This window comes from Melanotaenia boesemani, chromosome 16, assembly GCF_017639745.1.
Source record: "Melanotaenia boesemani isolate fMelBoe1 chromosome 16, fMelBoe1.pri, whole genome shotgun sequence".
In the NCBI taxonomy this organism is placed as follows: Eukaryota; Metazoa; Chordata; class Actinopteri; order Atheriniformes; family Melanotaeniidae; genus Melanotaenia; species Melanotaenia boesemani.
The window spans coordinates 31,813,152-31,841,065 of NC_055697.1; the positions used below are offsets into that span (position 1 = coordinate 31,813,152).

Sequence of the window (27,914 nt, forward strand, 5' to 3'; positions counted from 1 at the left end):
GAACCTGCAGATCCGACGCCTCTGGATCACCTTCCAAACTACAGACTCCAACCGTTACCAGATATAACGGAGAGGAGGAAGCCTCATACTCAGTCTTCTATGTTCATGGTTAAGATTTTGGAGACGTGAGGATATCAATGCTGATTTGTCTTCATTTCTGCTTGTGTTCTTCATCAGAAACAAATGTACGAGAACCCGCTGTACGAGCAGAGGAGGAACCTGGACCGCCAGGCGGGCCTGGCCTTGGAGATGAGCGGGAAGAAGCGCAAACACGAAGACGAGGAGAAGGGCGCAAAAGACAAGGATGAAAAAAACAAACACAAAAAGGAGAAAAAGGATAAGAAGAAAGAGGAGGAGGTGGAGGAAGCTGTCCAAAAGGAGAAATTTAAAGTTAAGGAGGAAGAGGAGAAGCCGAAACCAGGCAGGAAAGAGGGAGATTTTAAAAAGAGCCTAGAAGAGGATAAGACGTCTTTTGGCAAGAAAGATGAGGAGGAAAAGTACAAATACAGCAAGAAGGACGAGAAGTACCGCTCCAGCAGGGATGACGAAGACCGCGGTGGTCGCTACAGAAACAGCAGAGACGAAGAGTATCGGCACCGATACCAGCGAGATGATGACGATCGATACAACGACCGGCCAAAGTATGGCCCAAGGAACGACGAGGACAAATACAAGTATGATAAATATTCAGACGCCAGGTTAAAATACGACCGGGAGCGAGACGAAGACAAGGCCGAAAGGGAGGGGTTTAAAAAGCCCGAGCCAGACAGGCCGATGGCAAAACCAAACCCGAGTATGTCCGAACCGCCGACAAAACCCCAAGAGCTCCCCAAAATCTTCTGTGGACCAAGTCCGGCCATGAGAGCAAAGCTCCGCAAGCAGAGCCTTGAAGGAGGAAGATCGGCGCCGGCCGCTACGACGACTCCTTTCGGGAAGTTCACCTGGAAGAAGAAGGAGAACCTCCTGGCAAAAGAGGCGCAGAAAGTTGCCGCCGAGTTCATAAGAGACGACGAAACGGCTTCCAAAGATGTGCCCGTCTCTGTGGAGGACTCATTTGCAAAGTCTGTAGCGGTCGCCAAGGAGATCGCCCAGAAGCTGGGAGGTGAGCACGGCGTCCCTCCTCCCTGGGTTGCCAACCGCGGACGGATCCGACCCAATCTTCCACCACCTGCCGCTCACTTGAGGAGAACAACCGCAGCGGGAAAACCTGCACCTCTTAACACCTTCATCAACCTTCGACCCCAGGGGCCTGGCATAGTCGAGCCTGTTTCTGGTTCCCCCGCAACTCAGTTCCAGAAACACGGCCCGTTTGGGGTAACCGGACCGTTTGACGTGGCATCTTCATCAGTGGTGATTAAACCAGAACTGTTCGGACCTAAACTCCCACCATCGATGTCCACACCGGCACCATCTGAGTGTAGTCCTGCTCCTCCAGGTTCTGAACCTAGTCTAACTCAGCCAAAACCTGCTCTATCTGAAGCTAAACCTGGCCCCCCAGGTCCTAAACCTGGTCCAATTGGGCCCAAACCTGCTCCATTTGAAGCTAAACCTGGTCCACCAGGTCCTAAACCTGGTCCAACCGGGCCCAAACCTGCTCCATTTGAAGCTAAACCTGGTCCACCAGGTCTGAAACCTGTTCCAGTTGAACCTAAAATGGGTCCACCAGGTTCTAAACCTGGTCCAATTGGGCCAAAACCTCCTCCATTTGAAGCTAAACCTGGTCCACCAGGTCCTAAACCTGGTGTAACTGGGTCCAAACCAGCTTCATTTGAAGCTCAACCTGGTCCACCAGGTCTGAAACCCGGTCCAGCTCAGCCAAAACTATCTCTATCTGAACCTAAACCTGTTCCAGAACCTACTCGCTTCCAGGTGAACTGTGCTCCACCCGTGTGTCAACCCTCCACCGTTGAGCAAAAACTAGTACCATCTGAATTCAAATCCACACCACCCCCTTCATCCAAGGCTCCGCCTCCACAGCAAACAATGATAAAGATTGTATCAGATGTGGCGGCTCCCGGCGTACCGGAGGAGGAGCAGACACAGACTGTGTTCGTCAAACCTCCACCTCGAGTGAACGTGGGCGACGGCGCTCCCAGGTCGGAGAGACTGACGGGTCACCTGGCTGCAGCCAAAGCTCAGCAGTTATTCGGAATCTTTTATAGCAGCGGCACCCAGTCAGGTCCCTCCCCCTTTTCCAAACCAGAACCTGACACCAGAACCTGCAGGAGTGACACCACCAAGAGTCCACTTCCAGAACCAGCTCAACTCCAGGACAAACCCTGTCCTCCAGCTAAGGTCCAAACAGCTCCACAACCGGATCCAAAGAGTCCTCTTCCCGCCCGGAAGGAACCGGACATTCAGATCACATCTGTTTGGTCCCTTCAGTCCACCTCGGATCCAAAAGGTCCAACACCAGCTCCGTCCGAGGTTCAGAACCAGTCCTCTCCTCCTAAACCTGAAGCCCAAATCAGTCCTCGACCCAAGTCCACTGAACCAGAACCAACACCTGAACCCCAGCCCAAACAAGACCCTAAGATCCAAACAGAACTACAGTCGGAACCACAAGCAGACCAGGAAGCCAAGTCGCTAACGGAGACGACTTCAGAACCGCAGTCTAAACCCAGACCAGGTCCCAAAACCAGAGGCAAGACCACATCAGTCAAAAAGACACCTCCTGCATCTGGTTCGGTCCGACAAACGCGCTCTCAGACTAGATACCAGACCCGGCAGCAGCAGCAGCAGGACCAGCCTGAACCAGAACACGAGTTGGCTTCAGAGGACCAGAAAGGTTTTGATACATCAGAACCGGACTCCAGGCTGCAGCTAGGGACCGACACAACCAGCGAGGAGGATTCTGCGATGATGGAGATCACCCCGGAGAACCTGGGCCTCCCATCAGATATGACCTCCCTGGACTTTGACTACAATTTTAACTTTGAGTAAAAGTTAAAAACTGGTTCTGGTCACAGAAAGTTCTGGACGAGAAAAAGACTCAAGACATCGAACCAAAACTGTATTTTGATGTTCAGATAAATCGTGTCCACCTGATCCAGAATCTGTTTTTACTTTGTTCTAGTTTAGATTCGTTGGGTCAGGATATTTCAGCTTCTGCTCACAGAGCGAATGATCCGACTCTTCAGTGGAACCGAGATGTTTCCTGCTCCTTTAAAGGTCCAGGTGACGTGTTTGTCCGGCTTTTTCCACATGAAAAGGTTCTGTTTGTCCTCCTGAAGGTAACGCTGCGTTCTGTTTGTAGATTTTCTGGAAGAACCCGTTCACTCGTCATATGATCCCCCTCCTCCTGTTCTGTTCCTCACTTTCAGTAGTTTTAATAAACGTTGTAGAAAATCCAGCCGACAACTTTGTGCTGATTTTAAAACTTTATTAACCACAGAACAAACGTACAAAAGACGGCTCAGAGAAAATTTGGACGGAACCCAATGTTTTTACGTTTCAGCTGAAACTTTGAAACTTTTCTAAAGAAATAAACTTTTCAGACAGGAAATCGGGTTTAGGTTTGATCTGCCGGTCAGTCTGCTGTGAGGGAGGAAAAACCTAAAGCTGAACCAAAAAATGTGTAGGGAAGTTTTGGGTCAGTGGAGCTGTGACATCATCGTGATGTCATGAAGATGGCAGACCAGAACAGATGGAGAACAAGATCAGCTGGACTCCTGCTTCAGAGCCAGAACCAGAACCTCTTCTCAGATCAGAACTGGACCTCAACATATAGAAGAAGTTCAAAGTTCCTTGAAGTCCTCCTCCACCAGAAGATACACGAGATGTCCAACAAGGTTTCTCCTCCCCCCTCTTCTTCCTCTTCATATCTCCTTTCTCCTCCTCTCCACTTCTCTCATCCTCTCCTCCTCCCCATGTCTCCTCTCATCCTCTTTTTCCTCTCATCCATTCCTCATTGTCTCCTCGTGTCTCCTTTCCCCTCCTTCTCTCTTTTCCTCTCATTTCTCTGCCTTATTTCTCTTCCATCTCCTTTCTCCTCACCCCCATCTTCTCCTCATCCTTCCTCCTCATATCTCCTTCTCTTCTTGTTCCCCCTCTTCTCTTCCTTATGTCTCTTTTCTCCTCCTCCTCATCTCTCCTCTCTCATCCTCTTTCCTCCACCTCCTCTTCCTCTGTTGTTTTCAGTGTTTCAGGTGATTTTGGAGGTTATGGAGTCTCTGTAGTTTTATTCTAGTTTTATTCTGCAGGGTTTCACCTCCTCTGTCCTCCCCGCAGGGTTTCACCTCCTCTGTCCATCAGGCTTGGGTTGGACTTGTGGCTGACCCTCGGTACCTCCTGGAGGAGGTTCTGCCGAGGAACAAACTTTGTTTTATATGAAGCTGAAGCTGATGTTTGGAGAGAAAATCTTGATATCAGATGAAGTTTGTTTTGTCCTCCATCAGATCACCTTTAAAGGGCCATTACAGCTTCTAGTGCAGCTGAACCTGCCGGTTCTCTTGTCACGTTCAGACGATGATTCTGTCAATTTTCCAGAACTGTGAACCAGTTGATGTTTTAAAGGAAAATAATAAAAGACTTGATGACACAAACAGCGTTGATAGAAACCAGGCTGAAGGTGGAAACTGTCTGGAAGTCCAGCTCTCTTTCAGATTGATAAATGTGGATAATTCAGATTAATCTGATAAAGTGAAGCAGCTGAGGCTGGGAATCGTACTACTGACCCTGAATGAAGACAGATGAAACTCGTCCACCTTCTGTCCTTTGTGTCGGATAAAAACACTGATGTATGGAGAAAATCCAGCCCAACATCAACTGGATGCGTTAAATCTGCAGAGGGGAAACAAAGGTGCATCACTCTGAGATGAAGGTTGTGTTACAGAAAACAGTTTAAATTCACAACTCAGCTGATCCAGCAGAGGTGAAGAAGATTCATGTGAAGAACGAGTTTAATGCAGAAGGCTGGACCTTCTCAAGCCGGATGAAGGTTCAGCAGCTCGGCTGTGGTCAAAACATCTCAAGCATCCGATTCAGGCATTGGGATGCGTTCACAAGTTGTTGTTTTCCCCCACACCAACATGGCGTAGACATTGGTGGGGGGGATAAAATGGAAAAAAACAAAATAATTAGATACGTTTACAAAAATAAAATTACAAGTACAGGTTAAAATAAGGCCCAAAATGCTGGAACACCTCACAGGGAATCATTGGCATCATGATAACTGTCAGCTGATCATGAACGTGTTTCAGATATTTCAGTCTACGCTGCACCATATGGACCTCTCACACCTTACTACACTACCTGTGTAAAATGCGCAGGATTTAGCTGGAGCTCATTTTCATCCCTCTGGGAGCCAAAGTCCAGCATTTACCTGAAGTGCAATAAAAACAAAGTAGAATTTAAGGGCAAATGGAAAAGTTCATATCAGTGCAATTTATCCTAAGAAGAGAAAAAAATATTTAGGTAGAAAACAGAAATAATTTAGGAACATTTAGCTTTTAGTTTCATGATTCGTGTGTATCAATAAAACTCATAGTTTACTGGACAGCATTTAATAATAATGAACCATTTTTATTTCATTAATCTGTTTTTGACCCATCTCTAGATGTACTGGAGAACTGAGCCACCTCTGGAACCACTAGGCTAGCATTCCCTCCCCCCATTTTCTACCACTCCCTCCATAATAAATTTAATGAATAATAAATAAAATATGTTCATTTTCTGATGTAATTAATTCTTTTTCATTTGTCTATTAAATAATGCATTTGATAAATTTACACAATAAAATTACATTTAAATGGAAGATCATATTCAGATTTTCTAACATTTAGCTTTATTTGTATAAAACTGAATCCCGTTGCCAACCAGATGTGCTACATCTGTTTTAAAAACATATTTGTTCTCATTGGTTATTAACTGTAGTTAACTATTCTCTGTATGTTAACTGTTATATGGTTCATTTAACTCATTTTAATGGGATATTTTGTGTTGCTTTTAATCTTCAGCGTTGCTTTATGTAGTTCTTTGGTCAACTGGTTGTTTTAAATGTGCTTCATAAATAAATTTGACTGCAGCACCAATTTACAACAAGGTCATCTCAAGGCACTTTTACAGACGTAATCCATTCAAGCTCATTCGTTGTGATCCAGTTAAAACAAATTAGTCCACATTAATAACTTTGTAGCTAATTTATAAAAATAACCTAGCTAAGGAAACAAAGCGATGGCATCAAGCCTTCACAAAGCAACTGATGTGTGCGATCATAATTCAATAAATCATGTATGACGAGAGTTTTTCTAGCAAATATGATTCGTGTCAGCAGGTGAAATGTTCCAGACTGGAAACAAGAAGAGGCCAAACACACTTCCTCGCCTCTATTTCACGGCGGATCCTTGTAATGTGGCTGGAGCTAAAGGTGGAGAATCTTTAACATTTTACCAGATCAACGGCTCGTGTTGCAGCTCCTGCAGCGAGGGTAAGTTTTAGCTTTCTATCTGAGGCTTTTAGGACTTGTTTGTAGTCGTTTGACATGCTGATGCCCAGCTGGTTATACAATCCATTATCAAAGTACATTTCACTAGATTTAAATGTTAAGCTGTCTCTGATTTACATTAAGTTGTAAATAGTAAAGGTTTATTCTGTTGAAGCAAGCAGAGAAACGGTGTTTTCTTAGTTTTATTTTAAATCTGTATTATTTCTAATGCCTAATTAGGTCTGAATGTCTTTGTCTTGTTGAATTGATTCTCTACCATATCAAGGATAAAACTCAGAAGGTGGAGGTTTTGATCTCATGTTGCATTTCTCCTAATTTATTTTTCTATTTATTTACTTTAAATAAATAATTTTAAACATGTTTAACTCCTCACTGGGAGGCATCACTCCTCCATGCCGGAGTGATGCCTGCTGGGTGTGCAGGGTTGTTGCCATGGGGATCGCCTGTGTGTGGGTGGTTGGGGGGTCCTGTACTGTAGCCCTATTTCACAATTTGGACCCCATTGGGTGCTGTTTCAATTGTTATTCTATATTGTTTACAATATGCAAACATTGTTGTTTATATTATGTAAAGCTCCTCCTGTATAAGAAGTGCTTTATAAATAAATTTTGATTTGATAAATCACAATTATGCCTTCCTTTATTGCTTCTCCACTTTGATTTAAATTGCAATGTGTTAAACTGAACTAGACTTCCTCAGTTTTTGACAATTTGTGCAGTTAGATCAAACATTTAGACTTGTTGCCTGGAGCTAAATGGGCTGTTTGAGTGACCCTTCTTTTTAAATGTGCTGTGGCCGTATTAAACATCTGGACTGACACTAAACTTTGGTTTATTCATCATTTGGATTTGCGTTGTGAATGTAAATCAGTCTGATAGATCAGTCTTTTCCCCCTTTTTTTAAACACGGATTAACGCCAATAAGAAAACAAAACATCAACATCTGCAGAATTAAGTCTGTAAATGAGCCATGTTTCTGCTAAACCTCTTTCATCATTAAAAAAAAAAAAACCCGTATTAACTTCATTTGTGACACGTGACTGAGTGTTTTTGTACGTTTTCCTGGAGTCAAGCCTCTGGATAGTTCTGCGGTGCGGTCCGGACCTACAGGGATCCTCATCATCAGGTTGGAGGTGTTTTGTTGCTGGGGAAGACTCCAGACCTGCCTCAGTTCCCTGCAGCCTCACCCTAGCTATTAAAATGCACTGTCAGCCAATCAGAAAATTTTTACCACGCGTCGCTAGGCAGATGTGTTACACATAGCCAATGGGAATCGCCGTGTGGGAAGCGGGCGCAGGGAACTGAAACAGACCGAGTGACAGCGTCTGAGTCCCGTGGAGGAACATCACGGAACCTCCGTGGAAAAACCCTGCGACGCGGTCAAGATGCCGAATAAAACCAAGAAGGAGAAGGTAAGCCGGCGGCTGCAGTTCCGCAGTATAATCTATTTCACACTCGAATTTAACGGAGGAGCTGCGAACCAGAACTTAATTCAGCTGCTGACTCCAGACGTTAGACATCATCGAGCGGCGGGAAGCTAACCTGCTAGCTGACCTGCTAAGGCCCCGCTAGCATGGGACGGCTAAGCTATTGCTAGCTACAGAGTTGCTAGCAGCAGTCAAATCAGTGTTTTCCCAGGCTCTGACTGAATCATGTAAATAGAACTGAACTTAATCGGTGGGATGCAGGTGTTGTAACGGATACTCGCGATGCTATCGGCAGGCGTTTCCCTGCTAACTGTAAGCGGTTAGCCGCTGCCTGATCTCCGAGAGGAGCCGCTGCTAGTTTACTCTGAATTATTCATCCTCAGGAAAACAGCAGTTCTCCGTTATTAAACTGTTCCCGAGAGGTGACTCGTCTGTGCTCGCGTGCGTGTTGATGAAACATGACATATGTGACGGTGAGCCGCAGGTTAGCTCCGTTCATGAGGGTCGGTCTGATGGTGGTGGAGGGGCCGTTTAACGGACTGAGCTGAGAGCACTGATGGGGGTTCACCTGTTCGATTCAACGGAGGGTGAACGGGAGGGAGTCACCGATTAGCCGCTTGTTAATAACACACACACACACACTAAAAACTAAAAAGCAGAGGTTGAGTTTTCAGAGATAAAAAAAAATAAGTCTGCCACTTATAATCCTCCTTGAAGTAGCAGTCTGATGGGCTCTTAAGTAATCACAGATAAACTTCTGGAAATGTGACTGAAACACGTCTTTTCACTAGTTGCAGGTCAGACTTCTGTAATCAACAGAGCAGTTTATAGTTGTTTCCACTCATGGGAACAACCTGTGGAACGGATTAACACTCACACGTAGTTGAACTTGGGAATCTGTTATCCACACAGTTTAGAGCATGTTCATGCCACCGCATCCATCCATGAATTTATCCGTCCATCTGTCCATCCTATCAACTAATCACAGTTATCCTGTGTAAGAGCGTCAGACCGCTGTGTTCTCTTTATGCTCCTAAATCATAAAAACAGTTCAGAACATTTTGAGATATGATTCTCTGAAGATAATTAGGTGTTACAGTCCTGTTTCCATCTGAGGGTTAGTGGTTGTTCAGATAGTGTCCAAGTCAGTGTCATTAAAACACCACAGAAGAAATTAAGAGCTTTGGACTTTTTGTGATTCACCTGTGGGATGTCATCATTACTCAGTTTCACAATTAATCACACTATTAAACAACACAGTGAATTAATAGGAAAATATTCTCAAGTTTGTCACTTTCCATAAAATATTATATCCGAATCATATCAGCAGATCAGCGCACGGAGCAAAAACAAAGTTACACAACATTATATTTTGTTCTGTGTTAGAGTGGGAAAGTACAGGAGAGGAAGAGTTATTCCCTTCAAATGAACGGATTAAATCAGGAGTGCCCAAGTCCGGTGACATCTACTATCCTGCAACTTTTGGATGCATCCCTTCTCCAACACACCTGAATGGCTCGTTGCCAGGCCTCTGCAGAGCTGAATGGCATGCGGATGAGGGAATTTAGCCATTTGAAAACAGGACCGGACTTGGGCACCCGTGGATTAAATCAGCCTTAAAACGGACTATCAGGTTTCTTTGGTGTTTTTACACCCGCCTGTAAAGCCATAAAAAGTTGTAGTCAGAGAGGAAGTACGTCAAATATGTTTCACCGTGGCCCTGCAGTGGGCTGGCAACCTGTCCAGGTGTGCCCTGCTTCTCGCCTTGTCATCGATGGAGCAGTCTTCCCTGTTCAGACATAATCGACTCGCCATCAGGTTGATGCCTTTTTTACCATCATGTTCAACGGCCTGTAGGAGAATACCAGTTTTATTTATATGGCACATTTACTACAACTCCAGTTGCGAAAGTGTTGTACAGTGAAACAGTAAGAAAAAATCTTTTAATTTCAGATTTATGGTCATGTTTCTGTCTTTATTTCCACTCTTCCTGTATGATTTGTGTGTCAAACAGCAGCTGTTTTGCTAAAGGACAGCTGGAAGTCAAAGCTAGCTGGATGTTTCTCCTGCGTTTCTAAATTCTTTCCTCGGGTTGAAAAGAAATGTTTAAAACCATTTTTACAATGAAGTTTCCAGGAAGAAGCCTCCCAAGTCCAGGTAGAGGTCCTGTAGCCTTTTCCATGTGTTTTCTCTTGAGAGTTAATATGAAGGATTTATTGTTTAGCTGGAATGAGACTTCTTGGTTACTTTACTTTATTATATTATTTTGTTATGTTGGCATCAAAGGCCTGTAAGTTTATGTACATGTGATTTTACACATTTGTAGTATAGAAAATCCCTAATGGTAACATCCCTAATTAATAATGGGTTATTATTGAATGAATTATTCTCTTGCTGCGGTCAGTTTTAATCTGTTTTAAAATACTTCTCCTTGACCTCGTTGGAAAAGATCATGAAAGCTGGAGTTTTTTTAGGACTCGGGACGAGACGACCACGCTGACGCTCAGCTGTGAAAATGAAACTGTTTAAATAATAATCCTTAAAAGAGGTTGACGCTGACTGTTGCAGCAAGGCATTGTGGGGGGTGTGACCATCCCCTGCTGTTGTTTCTGATGGAGATAATAAAGGAGGCACTGAAGCTCCTTTCCTTTGCGACATGGCTGAAACTTGGATACTTCCCAGATATTCCACTCCGTAATAAGCCTTCCTGGGAATAAAGAGGTTTGGACTGAACCTGGGATGCGGTTTTCAATGGGTTTGCATCATTTAAACACTGGTTGCCAAGAGTGGCTGCAGTCTGAACACCATCTGGGATGCGAACCAGATGTTCTGCTCTGATCCTGTTCTGTAAATCACTAACTGGATCACATGGCTGAAACAAACACATCAGGCTGTTTGTGAACAACACCTCTCATGCAAGTCACTTAAAGCATCTGCCAAATGATTGTAGATAGAATAACAAGGTGGATTTAAAAGCTGAGGAAAGATTGTGGTTGATCCGTTTAAAAGATGAACTCCTCCATGCACTCGTCAAAAGGATCGGACCTGAATGTCCATGCAGCTTATTTTAATTCCAACACACATTAAGTGAAATGTAGATTTCCATATGAACAGACTGAGTTAATGAATGATTCATCACAACCAGAACTTGAGTTTCCACTGACTCACCTGCTCCTTGGGGCCATGAAATATGCAAATAAACTAAACCTAAATCAGAAAAGATATAAAGGGAAGAGTAAGAAATACATCAATGAAATAACTGGAAAAAATATTTTTAATTTCTTTTTTTAAAATGGAACGTTAAATAAGTAAAATTGAAACACACCACTAAACCAGAGCAGCTGTGAACCTCTTTTCATTAACCCTTAAAACTCCACTAGATGGTTTATATTGTCAAGAATTTCCCAGCAGCGGTGGTGTGTAGCTCTGTGGGGTAAATGTGATGGATATTTTACCCTTTAGCTGATCTACGGAGGTTTTCCAGCATTTCTATCCGTCCAGGAGGTTTACAATCCAGCCACTAAATGTAGTTTTATTCAGAGACTCTATCTGGTAAATCCACAATGATCCATGATAACAGCATTATTTATCACATTTCACCATAAAAACATCACCATCACTACTATGTTGCTAAGAGACCTCTATTTAGACCTGGACATGATGATGAAGCCACTTCCTGTCAGACTTTCCACCAATCAGAGAGCTTAGATTGACGGTAACGTCCAATCAGGAGCAGCCAAAGATCAACCAGTGAGCAGAAAGTTCTATGTGTGTGTGAAAAGAAGAAAAATAATGCTCCTCTATGGCTGGAATAAAGCCAAGAAGACGTTTCTGATGCACGGTGGCGCCACAAAGCAGCTGAGCTGGAGTTGGTTTAGTGAGGATAGCAGGTAAATAGTAGCAGGAATAACTGGAAATGAGGAAAAAGTGGAAACATGGAAATAGTTTCTGTTGTGTGTTTGTTTCAATAACAATATTTTTTCTCCTGAAAGCCAAGACTTGAGAGAACGATGAGATGAGAAAAGGCTTGGTCACTGTTGATCTTTACTGGTTTTACACAAAGATGCACAGAGGTGGAGGTTTCATGCTTCTGCAGAGCTCTGAGGAACATCTGGGGAACATCTGGGACTGGTTCATTGCTGAATGCAGGTCTTACCTGTGTGTGTTGGCCCGGTTCTGACAACTCAGTTATGTTTACATGTCTTTTAAAGGCTCATTCATGCTCACTTACGTATGTAAATAGCGCCGTCCGTTTCAAACGTCATACGTCGCCGTCCTCATACTTCCATGCTTGGTTTGCGTTGCCATGGCTGTTAAGTCAGTTCCTCCACTAGTGGGCAGTGTTAAGTTTAGAGTTCACTCTCGCGAGCCGACGTCAGTTTCAGACCCCGGTTGGCGGCGGTAATGCGTCGCTATAAAGTATAAACTGCCCAACACGCCCTAATCACTCACATAAGTTTGTCTTCAATGCTCACACAGTTTCTACAGCTGTTGTCATCGTCTTCATCAGCAGACGAAACTGTCTGTCCGTCTGTGTATCCGTCTTCTGCGTCGAGCATAAATGTGCCTTCAGGCTGACGTTCTGCAGGTAAACCTCAGGTGTTTACAATCAGCTCTGCTGCTGCAGGGTCAACTCTGAACTTATCTGTGGAGATAAACTGTTCATCTTTGGACCTCTGCAGAAGCAGCTGTCCTACAGATAATTATACTTCTGATTTAACTGAAAATGTTAGCAATAAGAACGCTAACATCTTCAGAAGAAAATCAGATTTTTACACATGTAAAAGCGGATTAAAGCTCCACCTGTTCTTTCAGAGGTTGGTAATAAATGTGGGAGGAAGCTGAGAACGTCATCTTTGGTTTGGTTGCTCATTAAACTTGTCCAACATTTCTTTTACTGCTGTTTTTTAGTAGTGTTGAACAGCTGAACTTGGTGGTCTGTGTACAGTGGTTCTTCATCAGTAAAAATTCTCTGTTGTTCTTGAAGCTTCCTCATCAGTTCCTGTAAGGAACCTGTAGTTTTTGTCCAAGACGAAGAGCTGGATGGTGGATGATTTCTTAGATAAATGATGTTAGCTCTGCTGACTGATGGCTTTCTGATAAAAACTCAACAAATCAGCTCTTCTAAGTTAACAAGCTCTTCTGTTTTTATTTGTCCCATAGCGACGCCTTGGGGTCTGGTTTCCATAACGGTGATGTTTACAGGAACATAGCTGATCTGGTGAAGGTGACACACCTGAATCAGGAGATCCCAACTTAGATGTTTGAGCTTTGAACGACGTGATTTTTATCTTCCATTTAAATGTTTGTTCTGTTTGAACAGGAAACGACCAAATCTGCCAAAAGCAGCACGAAGAACAACAACAGCAGCAGCAGCGGGAAGGATGGAGCCTCAGAGAACTCTGACGAGGTGAGTCACATGACCAGATGAGAGCCACATGACCTCTGCAGGGCAAGACAGCTGCTGCTGTTTGCCGGACAGGTTTCCAGTCCATCATGGGGTCTGACCAAGTGATGTGAAGTAAAAACCCGTCTGGTCGCCTGTAGCGACAGCTGAGAGCTGCTGCAGAGCTTTTACACGTCTACAGCCAAACTCAAAATAACTTATTGATGGTGATCGGCCTGCTGAGCCCAGCTTGTCCTGGTCAATACTACACTACAGAGGAACAGCCCAGTACAGCCAGGCACATGGGTTAATTACTGGCTGAAATTTGTTTTCCACATGAACTGACAAACATTTCCAACTTGATAATTCCTTAAAGAGGAGGATTGATCAACATTATTTATGTTTATCACTGAACCCTTCCTATGTTTACAGTTTACTCATTATAATAGCTGTGAATGTGACTTATGACTGTGTTGTCTCAGTCACAGCAGCAGCAGAGCGGCAGCAAACGTCCCAGTAACAGCACACCGCCTCCGACCCAGCTCAACAAGATCAAATACTCTGGAGGTCCTCAGCTGGTGAAGAAGGAGCGCCGCCAGAGCTCGTCCCGCTTTAGCCTGACCAAGAACCGGGAGCTGCAGAAGCTACCTGCCCTCAAAGGTAATGTCAAACCAGCCTGAAACCCAAGCCGAACATAACTTAAACCTGGCCTAAACCCAGGCCGAACATAACCTAAAACAGCCTGAAACCCAAGCCGAACATAACCTAAACCTGATCTCAGCCCAATCCGAACGTAACCTAAACCTGGCCTAAACTCAAGCCAAACATAGCCTAAACTTGGCCTAAACCTAAGGCAAACAAAGCCTAAACCTGGCCTAAACCCAAGCCGAATATAACCTAAACCTGGCCTGAAACCTAATCCCAACATAACCTAAACCAGCTTTGAAACCCAAGCCAAACATAACCTAAACCCGGCCTAAACCCAATCTGAACATAACCTGAACCTGGCCTAAACCCAGCCTGAATGTTACGGACACCTCTCATTGCTGACACCTGTGGCTTGTCATGTATGCAAATGCCAGACCCTGATGTCAGTTCGGAGTAGCTAGACCCGACGCACCCCCGGTCTCCTCCCCGCTGATTAGCTCATTACCCAGCCAACCACATTGCAGCTTGCCGAAATCCCGGAAATAAAGAACAACTGCTGTGTTCATTCTGGAAGGAGAAGCTGGATAGCACAGACGGCTTCCCCTCAACTTGGCAGAATTGTGGTTGTGTTACTAGATTGTGTGTTTTCTGTGCTTAAATGGTAGCCTTTTAGTAAGTAGACTGCTTCGAGGTTTCAGCCAGGTTAAACATGGCTGTTTGTGTTTTCCCTTGTGGGAGTAATTGTAGTCTCGTTTTGGTTGGGCTTTACCTTCGTGTAGCACACAGCTTGTTTTGGCTGCGCTTTGAGTTGTTTGTGTTCTGCCTTTTGATTCAACCTTCGTGTTTAGATATTAAAGGACAGTGGTCGCATGTGTTGGGCTAGCTTAGGCTATTTGGTTGTGAACGTATTTCTCTTAGATTATTGGAACTGCTGCACTTCTGTTATTTAGTTAAGTGCGCCGGCTTATGTGCACTCTTTTGTTTTATAATCTTAGTTTGGTTTATCCGGCGGATTTTGAGTAAGGTTTTAGTAATAACATTTTGGTGTTTCTTTCAGCATTTTCACTAACCCCAACACTGGGTTATGTTTGCCACCTGGTTTTAATCTTTATTTATGCTCACAACAATAAAACCTGCTTTGTTTCACTTTACATCTGTCCACGGCATACCTTTTGTTATTCCCTCCCACATCCCCAGAGTGGGACGTAACACTGAATATAATCTACATCTGTACTAAATCCAAGCCGAACATAACCTAAACCTGGCCTAAACCCAATCCGAACATAACCTAAACCTAATCTAAACCTGGCCTAAACCCAGCCTGAATATAATCTACATCTGTACTAAATCCAAGCCGAACATAACCTAAACCAGCCTTAAACCCATCCAACAACACAAAAGAAGAACGAGCCACTGTTGGAGAACACACTAAAGGAAGTTACTGACAGTGTGTGAGCCGTTCTTCTTCTGTGGTGGTTACTGACTCCTTCTCCTGCCCTCTTCAGATGCCCCACCTATTGAACGAGAGGAGCTGTTCGTGCAGAAGCTGCGTCAGTGCTGTGTGCTGTTTGACTTTGTCAGCGACCCGCTCAGCGACCTCAAATACAAGGAGGTGAAGAGGGCGGGGCTTAATGAGATGGTGGAGTACATCACACACAACAGTGAGGTGGTGACAGAGTCCATCTACCCCGAGGCTGTCATCATGGTGAGAGCGCACACACCTAATTTTTACATTTAACACAAGGTCTCGGTTCCAAAGAGATGTCCCTGTTGTCATGGTGATGGAGAACATCAGATCTGAGTAAGTTTTAGTAACAGCTGTTGTGTCATTTCAGTTTTCAATGAACTTGTTCCGGACTCTTCCTCCATCCTCTAACCCAACTGGAGCAGAGTTTGACCCTGAGGAGGATGAGCCCACGCTGGAGGCGGCCTGGCCTCACCTACAGGTGCGTTACCTGGAGCTGATGAAGCAGCCGGGTCTGTCTGTCTGTGAAGCTGAAACTGGATTGAAAGGCAGCTGCTGCACAGACGTCGCAGACACCTCATCACTACCCATAATGCACTGAGACACAAAGAACTATAGCAGACTAGGAGTGAAGGTTTTTGTCTTATTCTATAAAATCAGACATCTCGTTTCTTTAAAGATCATGTCTTCATAAACAAAGTCAACATCAATGTTATGAGTCGTACTCATCAGTGTTTGATGATGTAAAACTTCAGTCTGTCCATCATTAATGTTACATGGTCCAGTCACTTGAAACTTGGCACCAACATCACACAGTGTGTATATATATACATATATATATGAGCGTCATAACCAAGTGGCTGGTACAGTGTACAGGAACATCTGTGCACCTCCGAAGGTGGTAGAGAATAACCGAGCTAAGATGCTGTGGGACTTCCAGATCCAGACCGACAAAATGGTAATGGTAACCAGCCGGACATTGTGGTGATGAACAAACAGCAGAGGAAAGCCGTTGTGGTTGACATCGCAATACCAAGCGATTGCAACATCAGGAAAAAGGAACATGAGAAACTGGAGAAATACCAAGGCCTGAAAGAAGAACTTGAGAAGGCCTGGAAAGTGAAGGCAACAGTGGTGTCCGTGGTCATCAGAGCACTCGGGGCAGGAACCCCCAAACTGGAAGAGTGGCTACAGCAGATCCCAGGAAAACCTCAGACATCTCGGTCCAGTAGAGTGCAGTCCTAGGAACAGCAAAGATACTGCACAGAACCCTCAAGCTCCCAGACCTCTGGTAGAGGACCCGAGCTTGGATGGATGAGACTGCCCACGGAGGGCGAGGGGACAATTTATATATATATATATATTTCATAAATGTAGGGTGTTAAGAAGTTTAAAATAAATACAATTAAATTCACCTGTAGAGGTTACAGCGCATTTTAGGTTCATTCTGACATTAAAAAAAAACAAATATCCCTAGATTTTTATATATATTTATACATACATATAATTTTTCTATGTTTATATGCTTGAAACTCCACAGCAGATCTCTAGACTCATCACGCAGCATCCAGTCTTCTAATGCAGTGGTTCCCAAACTGGGGCCCCAGAGAGCACATTGGGTCCCTGAGGCTTTGAACATTAAGAGCCATTGTGATTAATGTCCACACATTGTCCCTGTTACTTAATTTAACTTTGTCTTTATCGAAGGACAGGATTACATTATTTATGGTGAGAATCTCAGTTTTGAAAACAAAACCAAGCATGGTTTCAACACAGGGATTCCATGGCTTTTTAGTATATGCATGAAGGGGTCTCCTAAAGAAAACAGGTTGGGAACCACTGCCCTAATGAATGGAATAAATATTTAAAAACGACAGGGTGGTTTATGGATGGTCTCCATGTTTTATGAGAAAAACAAACTAGGCAAGGCAGTTTATTTGTACAACACATTTCATGTACAGGACAATTCAAAGTGCTTTACATAAAACAAAAGCATTACAGATATTAAGAAATAGTAAAAGGCACCAACAGATAGTAAGAAACACAGTAAAATCATAAATTACATTGAAATGATTAAAAGAAAGATAAATTAAAAGTTACCATGCAGATTTCATGCTTGGGCGCATGAGAAAAGAGAGAACTTCTGACTTTTTTATCTGATATTTCACAAGCTAACTGATGCAAAATGGAAAGTTCTGATTGACAGTTGCAGGTATAAACCAGGACCCAGAACTCAACCAGCTAATAGACCCTGATCTAAACTGGACCCAGACCAGCTAACAAAACCTGATCTGAGCCACATGTTTGTCTCCACAGCTGGTGTATGAATTCTTCCTTCGCTTCCTGGAGTCTCCAGACTTTCAACCAAACATTGCCAAAAAATACATCGACCAAAAGTTTGTACTGTCGGTAAGACCTGACCTGTATGAGTGTGCTGCTGTGTGACCTCAGATGGAGCAGGTGAGGCAGGTGATGCACTGACTGTTTGATAACTGTTACAGCTGCTGGAGCTGTTTGACAGCGAAGATCCCAGAGAGAGAGACTTTCTGAAGACCATCCTCCACCGGATCTACGGCAAGTTCCTCGGCCTCCGGGCGTACATACGTCGTCAGATCAACAACATCTTCTACAGGTGAGAAAACACCTAAAAACAAGGAAACAGACAGGTGTTCCCAGTGTGTGTCTGACTGGTATTCTGGTTCTACAGATTTATCTATGAGACAGAACATCACAATGGGATCGCTGAGCTGCTGGAGATCCTGGGCAGGTAACACGCACTCTGCCATGTAATACAAACACACACACATTCTGACCTGCGTAACACACTCTGACCTGCGTAACGCTCTGACCTGCGTAACACACTCTGACCTGCGTAACGCTCTGACCTGCGTAACACACTCTGACCTGCGTAACACACTCTGACCTGCGTAACACACTCTGACCCGCGTAACACTCTGACCTGCGTAACGTTCTGACCTGCGTAACACACTCTGACCTACGTAACACACTCTGACCTGCGTAACACACTCTGACCTGCGTAACATTCTGACCTGCATAACACACTCTGACCTGCGTAACGCTCTGACCTGCGTAACACACTCTGACCTGCGTAACACACTCTGACCTACGTAACACACTCTGACCTGCGTAACACACTCTGACCTACGTAACACACTCTGACCTGCGTAACGCTCTGACCTGCGTAACACACTCTGACCTACGTAACACACTCTGACCTGCGTAACACACTCTGACCTGCGTAACATTCTGACCTGCGTGACACACTCTGACCTGCGTAACGCTCTGACCTGCGTAACACACTCTGACCTGCGTAACACACTCTGACCTACGTAACACACTCTGACCTGCGTAACACACTCTGACCTACGTAACACACTCTGACCTGCGTAACGCTCTGACCTGCGTAACACACTCTGACCTACGTAACACACTCTGACCTGCGTAACACACTCTGACCTGCGTAACATTCTGACCTGCGTAACACACTCTGACCTGCGTAACACACTCTGACCTACGTAACACACTCTGACCTGCGTAACACACTCTGACCTGCGTAACATTCTGACCTGCGTAACACACTCTGACCTGCGTAACGCTCTGACCTGCGTAACACACTCTGACCTGCGTAACACACTCTGACCTACGTAACACACTCTGACCTGCGTAACACACTCTGACCTACGTAACACACTCTGACCTGCGTAACGCTCTGACCTGCGTAACACACTCTGACCTACGTAACACACTCTGACCTGCGTAACACACTCTGACCTGCGTAACACACTCTGACCTGCGTAACACACTCTGACCTGCGTAACACTATGACCTACGTAACACACTCTGACCTGCGTAACACACCCTGACCTGCGTAACACTCTGACCTATGTAACACACTCTGGCCTGCTTAACACACTCTGACCTGCGTAACACACTCTGACCTGCGTAACACACTCTGACCTGCGTAACACACTCTGGCCTGCGTAACACACTCTGGCCTGCGTAACACACTCTGACCTGCGTAACACTCTGACCTGCGTAACACACTCTGACCTGCGTAACACACTCTGGTCTGTTGTCTCTCAGCATCATCAACGGCTTCGCTCTGCCGCTGAAAGAAGAACACAAGATGTTTCTGATCAGAGTTCTGCTTCCACTTCATAAAGTCAAGTCTCTGAGCGTCTACCACCCCCAGGTTAGAGACCAGTCTGTCACTGTGGGCCATCATGGCTGTCTGTCGCAGGCTTTCTGCTGCAGGCTGTCTGCTGCAGGCTGTCTGTTGTAGGCTGCTTTTACTGACTGTTCTGTCATCCTTCTTCAGCTGGCTTACTGCGTGGTTCAGTTCCTCGAGAAGGACAGCAGTCTAACGGAGCCTGTGAGTATTCTGCAGACACTGTTTCCATGACAACACTGAGGGGGGGGGGGGGCAGCAGTGTTTGGTTTCCTTGGTAACTTAAATGGTGGTCACAGAGCAGAAACATCTAAACAATAGAAGGTGATCTCGGCCTGAACCACATCTCTTGACCTGTAGAAACGTGCATGAACATGTGCACACATTCAGCAGGTGGAGGTGTCACTGCAGAACTACAAACGCGTGTCTGATATTCCACCTCCGGTGGTTCCAGAGGTTTCTAACCTGAGCTGTTATCCTGTGGTGACCTCTGATCCCTGCAGGTGATCATGGGTCTGCTGAAGTTCTGGCCCAAGACTCACAGTCCGAAGGAAGTGATGTTCCTGAACGAGCTGGAGGAGATTCTGGACGTCATCGAGCCATCTGAGTTCGTCAAAGTCCAGGAGCCACTCTTCAGACAGCTCGCCAAGTGTGTGTCCAGCCCACATTTTCAGGTACCTGGACCAGAACATGCAGTTAGACCGCCTGAGCCAGAACCAGATCCTGTCCTGAAGAGCAACACTGCTGTTCATATCTGTTGACATCATGATGATGATGATGATGAAGGCTGTGTGTGTTTAGGTGGCAGAGAGAGCTTTGTACTACTGGAACAACGAGTACATCATGAGTCTGATCAGTGACAACGCAGCAAAAATCCTCCCCATCATGTTTCCTGCCCTCTACAAGAACTCCAAGAGCCACTGGAACAAGTAACACACACACACCTGCATTTATGCCCTGTATTTCTGTCTCTGTGAGGACCAAATGACTCCCTGAGTCTCTGTCAAAGGTCCAAACTTTGATCAAAACTGCCCTCTGTGAGTGTGTGTAAGTTTTCTGGAGCTTGTGAACAAAATTGTGAGGAAGATTACTTCCTGTGTCCTCAAACAACTGAGTTGAATCTCTGCTACTGTCTCCTGGTACACAGGAAGTAGTGGACAGATGATGTAATCAGCAGAAAGAGACCATCATGCATTGCAGCCTGAAAGTGTCTCACCTCTTTTTCTACCTAAACCTCAGGATTTAATAAATTCCTAATAAATTTGTTCAGGGATCATGTTTGAATATGAGAAATGAAATAAGAGTAAAGTGACACTTGGGCCTGCCACGATAACAAATTTTGATGTGTAATAAATTTTTTCAGAAATTATCGCGATAAACAATAATATTGCGCAAACCGATTATTTTGTCATTTTGAGACCATTTTCAACTAATATAATGACAATGCCATAATAATGCAAGTACACTCTTTTAAAGATCAATAAACTTAATTTCTAAAGAACATTTTATACTGAAACTGGAAGAAATTTAAGATAAAACAAAAATAGAACAGACTCTGTCTCATTAACAATGAATGAAAATCAAACACAACCAAAAAGTATGATAGAAAATAAAGTCTCTGTTCTGTAAACAAAATTGCCCTTCAAAAAATATATTAAAAAATATTAAACATGGATCCCAGACGGGGAAACCGGCAAAACTTCCAGTTAGTACCTCTGTATTAAAAAAAACTAGAAAAAAAAAAACTAACTGTGCGTCATTGCTGTTTTTTTTTTTTTGTTTTTTTTTTTTTTTTAACTTGTCCTGTCCAGCATCGTAGCAGCAAAATGATAATCTGTTTGCTGTATCGTGCTGAACAAATTTGCTCTGCCAAGGGGAGGCCTATGGGTAAGGCTCCTCTTGATAATCTGATTAATTTATTCATTTATTTACTTTGAATCACGGAATCTATGTAATCTTGCTGGACCTGACCGGAGGGGACAGAAAAAGATGGAAAATAGCAAAAAGAACAAAAGGGAAAGAAGAAAGGAGACAAAAAGATCACAGAAAGAAGGAAACGACCCTTCAATCCACACCATCACCAGACAACAAACTGTTACACCTGTACATGAACACACCAGAAAATTTCCTACAACTTTTACGAAAGCAGAAACACACACACAGAAAAAAAAACAGGGCTGCTAGTCATTAAGAGTTTTTAAATAATAACCAAATCAAAAAGACATAACAGCGACCAGATACTAACTCACAGGAAAACTAAAAAAAAAAAAAAATGTAATAATTATCTCTTAGTATTTAAAACCCACTAGACAACTCAGTGACTGTGTCAGCATGCAGAGCATGAGAAACAAGGAGTGATCAGTGATGAAGAGTGGTGAGTGAGATCATGCAAATGCCACCTCGCCTCCACGGAGGCCAGAGGCAGACCAGGGCCTGGGCCGGGCCCTCAGCAGCAGACCCGGAGCACCAACCCAAGCCACCCCACCACAAAGACGACTCCAGCCCCACCCGAAGGGCAGCAGAGGAGAGCCCCAGCAAGAGCCCCCCACGGTCCCGGGGCACAGGCCTCAGTGGGCCAAGATCAGCAGCCGCCGGCCCTACCAGGGACCGGCCACCCAGGGCAGCCCAAGCGAAGGGCCCAGGGCCCCAGGAGCCCAGAGGCGGCCGCCCCACCCCCCAAAGGCAGAGGGCCCGCAACATGCCTAGGAGGACCAGACCCCCCCAGACAGCCACCCGGCGTAGGCCAGCACACACCCCGATGTTCCAGCCGCACACCCCGGGAACCAGGGTGCTGTCGGCCCCCTCCCCCCACTCCCCACCTACTTACTTCAATCTGCATCTTGCTGTTTGTGAAGCTGAAATCTCTCCCTCTTCACTGCGTGTTGGACTGATCTATCAGCAGTGAGTGAACCGCGCTGCTGTGATGCAACGCTGCAACTTTTTCATATACGCCAGGACACTGGCCCAAAAGTAATGCAGCCCACTGGGAATCCTCCCAAATGTAAGCATGTGTGATGTGTATTTCAGCGTGAGAAATCGGAGGTTTAGCGTGAGAAGCCACTCAAATGCGCGAGTCTCACGGCTGATGCGTGAGAGTTGGCAGCGCTGTAAAACAAATGCAGCATACCGGCTCACACAGGTTAGTGGTTCACTGCGGTCTCCTGTTGCAACATGCTGCTGTCAAGTATGAGATCACTCAGCAAGAAACCAGAGCGTTCAGTCGAGATACTCCACAGTGAAACCGGATGTCATACACAGTCTATGGTAAAGTAAGAGAGAGGAAAAAAAAACTAATAAATTATGGCGGCCGACAAACTCATTGTGCTCATTTTTTCTTATCGTACTTATTGCTTATCGTGACAGGCCTGGTGATACCTGATACCAGTTTTAATGTTTTGGTTTATTTCAGCTGTGAAATGTTTTGATTTCAGAGATTTATTCCCTCTTAAACTGAGGTTGTTACAATGATGAGGACGAGTTGAGTTGGGTTGATCCAGTGTGATTAAAAAGATGACAGTTTGATGTCAGCGTTGTAGGCAGATGTTTAACTGGTCCTGCAGGTTTTGGATGTTTCCTGCTCCAACACACCTGATTCTGATGACATGGCTCCAACAGAGGGTGGCAGTTCAATGATGCAGATTTCACCTCCGATGATGATGATGATACGGACTCAGAATCCATTCTGTAACCTTTATTTGTTGAGCATAGTCGTGTGGTTTCTAAAACGGAACCTCAGACGCCAGATTATTTCTGACCTTCATCTTTCCTCTTAGCAGCCTGACGGGTCACATGATCAGAGTGAGACAGGCTGAAGTTTGATTCTTCTTCTTCCTCAGGACCATCCATGGATTGATTTACAATGCTCTGAAGCTCTTCATGGAAATGAACCAGAAGCTGTTTGATGACTGCACCCAGCAGTACAAGGCCGAGAAACAGAAGTAAACACACCTCGCTGATTACACACACACACACACAGCAATGAGAATGAGCTGCAGCCCATTCATGACGATCCGTCAGGCTTACCCTTAGATAGACGGGTAGGTAGCTGGGTAGGTAGATAAGTAGGTAGGTAGGTAGGTGGGTGGGTAGATAAGTAGGTGGGTGGGTGGGTAGGTAGATAAGTAGGTGGGTAGGTAGGTAGGTAGGTGGGTAGGTAGATAAGTAGGTAGGTAGGTGGGTAGGTAGATAAGTAGGTAGGTGGTTGGGTGGGTAGGTAGATAAGTAGGTGGGTAGATAAGTAGGTAGGTAGGTGGGTAGGTAGATAAGTAGGTAGGTAGATAAGTAGGTAGGTAGGTGGGTAGGTAGATAAGTAGGTAGGTGGGTGTATTATTGAAACTGATTAAGAGGTTGTTTAGCTGTTCTGCTTGAGAGGCGGGGTTTGAGGAGTCAGTCACTGCAGGTTTGGATGCTTTCCCCATCATGATATTTAAGCCCCTCCATGCTTCTTTTGCGTTTCCTGATGTTAACTTCTTCTCCACACTGTCTGGCCTTCCTCCTGAATTCCTTCTGCAGCTCCCTCAGCCTGATTTTGTCGCCTTTCTATGTTCCACCGAACACAAAGCGCCACGAAGCAGCTGTTTTTCTGCTTATCAGCTGATTGCAGCAACTCTAGCCAATGAGAGCACTTCCCCCGGGCACGCCGCGGAGCGTTTCTGGAGTGCACGTGAAGCGGCATTGGCACTCCACTTCTCTAAAAATACACGGCTGTTGTGTTTTTCCTGCTTACCGCTTGGAGACCGAGTAAATCTAGAGCAGAGCGCATCATTCAGGCTCAAAGTCCTGTCTATAAAAGCGAGGTGGATCTGGCCGATTTTAAAATGAAAACACTATGTCCAGACTTTGGATCGTATTTTACTCTGAAACGTCAACATTACATCATAACCAGCGGCACGGGCACGAAGCCGTCAGGTGAGAGAGGGTCTCACATGATACGTAACACCATGGACGACGAGACATTTATCTTGGAGGTGGAAAATCACAACATGACAAGAACCAATATCTAAAATGATGAACAATCATTTTCAATTTAATTTGAATTTCTTTTTTTCTTTTCTTTTTGCCTTTCTTTTTCCAAATTGTCCTGCCCAGGTGTTTCAGTGGTCAACCTCTGGTCAGGACATGAATAAAACTGATAACTGATCAATAACTAATTAGGTTTCAGCTCCATGTGATGTGCATGTGTTGCAGAGAGAAGTACAAGCTGAAGGAGCGCGAGGAGGTCTGGCTGAAGATCGAGGAACTGGCCCGACAGAACCCACAGGTACACACACCTGTGTGTGCGTCCACACCGCAACACACGTCATACACCCTCTTCATGTTCAGCTGAGAACTTCATCAGACACGCGTGTGCGAGACATCATGTGATCTAACTCTGACACGGCTGAACCGATTCCAGCCTTCCATCAGAACTCCGGCCGTTGACGTGTTTTCTGAGTCCAGTTTGAAGAGTTCTGCCACGTTAAATCGGTCAGAGTGAGACATCGTCTCGTGTACAAGGTGCTCCTGTGGTCCAAGCCTGTCCAGGGTAGAACCCTCACTTACTGGTACCAGTCACCTGAATTCTGCTGGGCTCAGACCCGTTTCAGGCAGAATCGCTGGAACCAGGAGGTGATTAATTAATAAACAGCCTGATGGAAGGATAATCTGATTATCGAAAGATTATCAGAAGTTCTCCATTTTTCTCTGTTTTGGACTGTTGGTCACCTCAGAGCCATTAAAGAGTTCTTCTGACATTTTAAAAATCTTCAGATTAATTAATAAGTTTAATTAATCAATTTTCTCTAGAGATGTTTAATTTCCAGTTTGACTCTCCTTCTTTCAGAGTCACAAGCTCCACCCACTCCGCCCTGGACTCCACCCACAGGAGGAGGTCAGCTCATGTTTGGTTTTTCACAGGGATCATTACACTGTGTGTGTGTGTTTGTGAGGTTTACTGATGTGTGTGTGTTCTCAGTACATGTTATACAGCGACAGTAATGTGGCCGTTTACTCGATGGAGACGGAGACGCCAACCGCTGAGGACATCCAGCTGCTGAAGAAGACCGTGGAGAGCGAAGCCTCACAGGTACGCACACCTGATTGAGACGTCTCTCGATCACCTGTCTGTGAACAGTTTGTTTCTATCCGTCTACCATGAGGGTGTCAAACACATGGCCGGGGGGCCAAAACTGACCCACCAGAGTCAGGCTCTGGGAAGGAATTTGGTGAATGTGGGAAAAAAAAGAAAAAACTTGGTGTCATTTTTTAAAATAAAAGTTACTGTAATTCTTGATGTGTGAGGTTTCAGGTTTTCTGCTTGAATGTAAAACATTTCCAAGGCAGGAGGAGAACGTGTTCTATCTTTCTGACTTAATGGATGTGACTTCAGCTTTATGATGAGGGGAGTCAGGTCAGGTGGTCAGGATTACTACACGCGTAGTAACTTCTAGATCTGGAAAAGTTCTCATGTGAAAGACTGGATTTTTCAGCTTCAGGTTTCTGGAATTAAATGTTTGGTGATTTTGTAGATTTATTGTGTCGAAGCTGTGAAGCATGTGTATATAGTGAAATTAAATATAAATAAAAATATAAAATTATATAATCATCATCCGGCTCATCAACTAAAGACCATCAGGTGGAGCGAAAAAAGTTTGGTTTTGGTTCTGGAGACGTAGCGGATTTCAGTAGATGATCATTGTCCATCTCTGTCCTCAGGGTCTGAAGGACCTGAAGAAGGACAAGGTCCTGATGAGGAGGAAGTCGGAGCTGCCGCAGGACGTCTACACCATCAAAGCTCTGGAAGCTCACAAAAGAGCTGAGGAGTACCTGACAGCCAATCAGGAGGCGCTCTGACCGGGACAGGTGGACCTCTCTGAGCCAGGCTCCGCCCCCCCTCGGCCCTTCTCTGTGGCCAGGAAGTTATCTCTGTCATGGAGAAGCAGATAAGGACGGAGCAGACGCTGCGTTCAAGAAAAAAAGATGAAAAGAAACTGAGTTCCGCCCTCAGGTGGCCAATGACAAGTAGGACACTGTAGAAGCTCCGTCCGTCCACGTGCCGTTTGTGTGTCAGCGCTCCACTGTGATTGGACATCAGCTTCATGTCGCACTAACACCTCCACCTGCTGCTGCTCTGTCTCCACTCAACCACTGCTGATGGTACCTGAACGCCTCACCGGCAGCCTTTCCACTGCAGGAGTCTAACAACCTGTGAACACCCTGCCACGCACATGCTCACGTTTCCAGATCAGCTGATCGGTCATGTGACACCGAATAGGCATCCTCTTCAGACTCGAGACTGAAGATGATGATGATGATAAGACACACAGATGTCCAGTCAGGAAGCAGCCCCGCCCCCCAGAAAAAAAAAGACCTGATAGGTTTAAAATGTTTGTATTGATGGTGCCACTCAAACGGCGTCGTGACAATTTCAGAGGTTTAACTTGTTGATGAAAGGTTGCCTGTGATTGGTCGGTGCAGTTGCGGTCAGCGTAAATTAGAGTTTTGGACCGTCACATTTTATGGAACATCATCGGTTCTGATTTACGACCTTTTCTCTGTAGTGGGCGGTTGTGTTCGCATACTGTACGATGGCCACGCCCACTGTAAGTCATACCCACCTGCACCTCTTTTCTCCATTTGTTTTCATTGGCTGCTTCTCCCCCTGACAAACGATGTGTCCTTCAGAGATTCTGCTGTCAATCACAATCAGTGAGCATTCCATTGGGCGGGCGGGATAGCCCCGCCCCCTTCCTCCCTCGCTGCTGGACAAAATGGCTACCTGAAACAAAGTTCTGGATGTGATGCAGGTCCATGTACCCATCTCTGGGGGACACGGTGAACAGTGTTTGTCCAGTAGCGAGCAGATCTTTGCACACCTGGTGGCGATGTTCTCCGTGTACTCGAGTCGTGACACTACAATCTGAACGCTGCTTCCTGTTGTCATGTACAGATGTTTAATTAGAGCAAGCATTACATCCAGTCTGATTTTGTACAGATGTTCATGTATGTACAGAACAAATAAAAACATACAGTCAACATGTTTGATCACTTACACACACACACACTCGGACTTCCAGCTGATCTGCAGGTTCTTTCATCAGTCAGCTAATCAATACTTTGAAGAGTCTGAACCTCCAACAACTTTAGGTTCATCTGTGATTTAAGTTTAGATTCTCTGTGATATCCCGACAACAGAGCCAGCTCCGGCTCACCGGGAGAGACGAGCTTCCCTCAAACGCAGGTCAAGAACCATTTCATGTAACAGAAAAGCTCACCAGTCCGGACAGGAAATCAGGTGGTACCAGTTTAACCAGAACAAGATCTACAGTCCTGAGCGGGAAACAGCAAATGTGTGAAACACGACCAAAAAGAGAAAAC

The 27,914-nt window shown here is 45.0% G+C and overlaps 2 protein-coding genes across 3 annotated transcripts in view; both read left to right on the forward strand.

Annotated features, from left to right (window-relative positions):
- Positions 1–3,352, forward strand: part of znf318 (zinc finger protein 318) — a 45,874-nt gene extending 42,522 nt beyond the window's left edge. Inside the window, exon 34 of the mRNA XM_042010015.1 lies at positions 178–3,352. Within this exon, the coding sequence (XP_041865949.1) occupies positions 178–2,943 (2,766 nt within the window). The 3' untranslated portion in view covers positions 2,944–3,352. The remainder of the gene's footprint in view (positions 1–177) is intronic.
- Positions 3,353–7,586: 4,234 nt separating this feature from the next.
- ppp2r5d (protein phosphatase 2, regulatory subunit B', delta) lies at positions 7,587–27,572 on the forward strand. 2 transcript variants are annotated; one of them, XM_042010080.1, is made up of 17 exons: positions 7,587–7,856; positions 13,195–13,281; positions 13,746–13,917; positions 15,411–15,610; positions 15,741–15,851; positions 17,687–17,779; positions 17,872–18,002; positions 18,078–18,137; positions 19,475–19,583; positions 19,710–19,763; positions 20,063–20,233; positions 20,361–20,488; positions 23,396–23,497; positions 24,747–24,819; positions 25,381–25,428; positions 25,513–25,623; positions 26,253–27,572. In XM_042010080.1, exons 1-17 carry the CDS (start codon positions 7,830–7,832, stop codon positions 26,388–26,390), a joined length of 1,815 nt encoding a protein of 604 aa, XP_041866014.1. In that variant the 5' UTR covers positions 7,587–7,829; the 3' UTR covers positions 26,391–27,572. The 2 variants fall into 2 exon arrangements, with proteins under 2 accessions (XP_041866014.1, XP_041866013.1); XM_042010079.1 differs by having other exon boundaries at positions 7,590–7,856; positions 13,740–13,917.
- The last annotated feature ends 342 nt before the right edge of the window (positions 27,573–27,914 follow it).

Coding starts and splice junctions, on each gene's coding strand:
- ppp2r5d (XM_042010079.1), top strand. CDS start 7,830: ATGCCGAATAAAACCAAGAAGGAGAAG. Junction 20,489..23,395: donor TCCAAGAGCCACTGGAACAA/GTAACACACACA, acceptor CTTCTTCCTCAG/GACCATCCATGGATTGATTT. Junction 23,498..24,746: donor TACAAGGCCGAGAAACAGAA/GTAAACACACCT, acceptor CATGTGTTGCAG/AGAGAAGTACAAGCTGAAGG.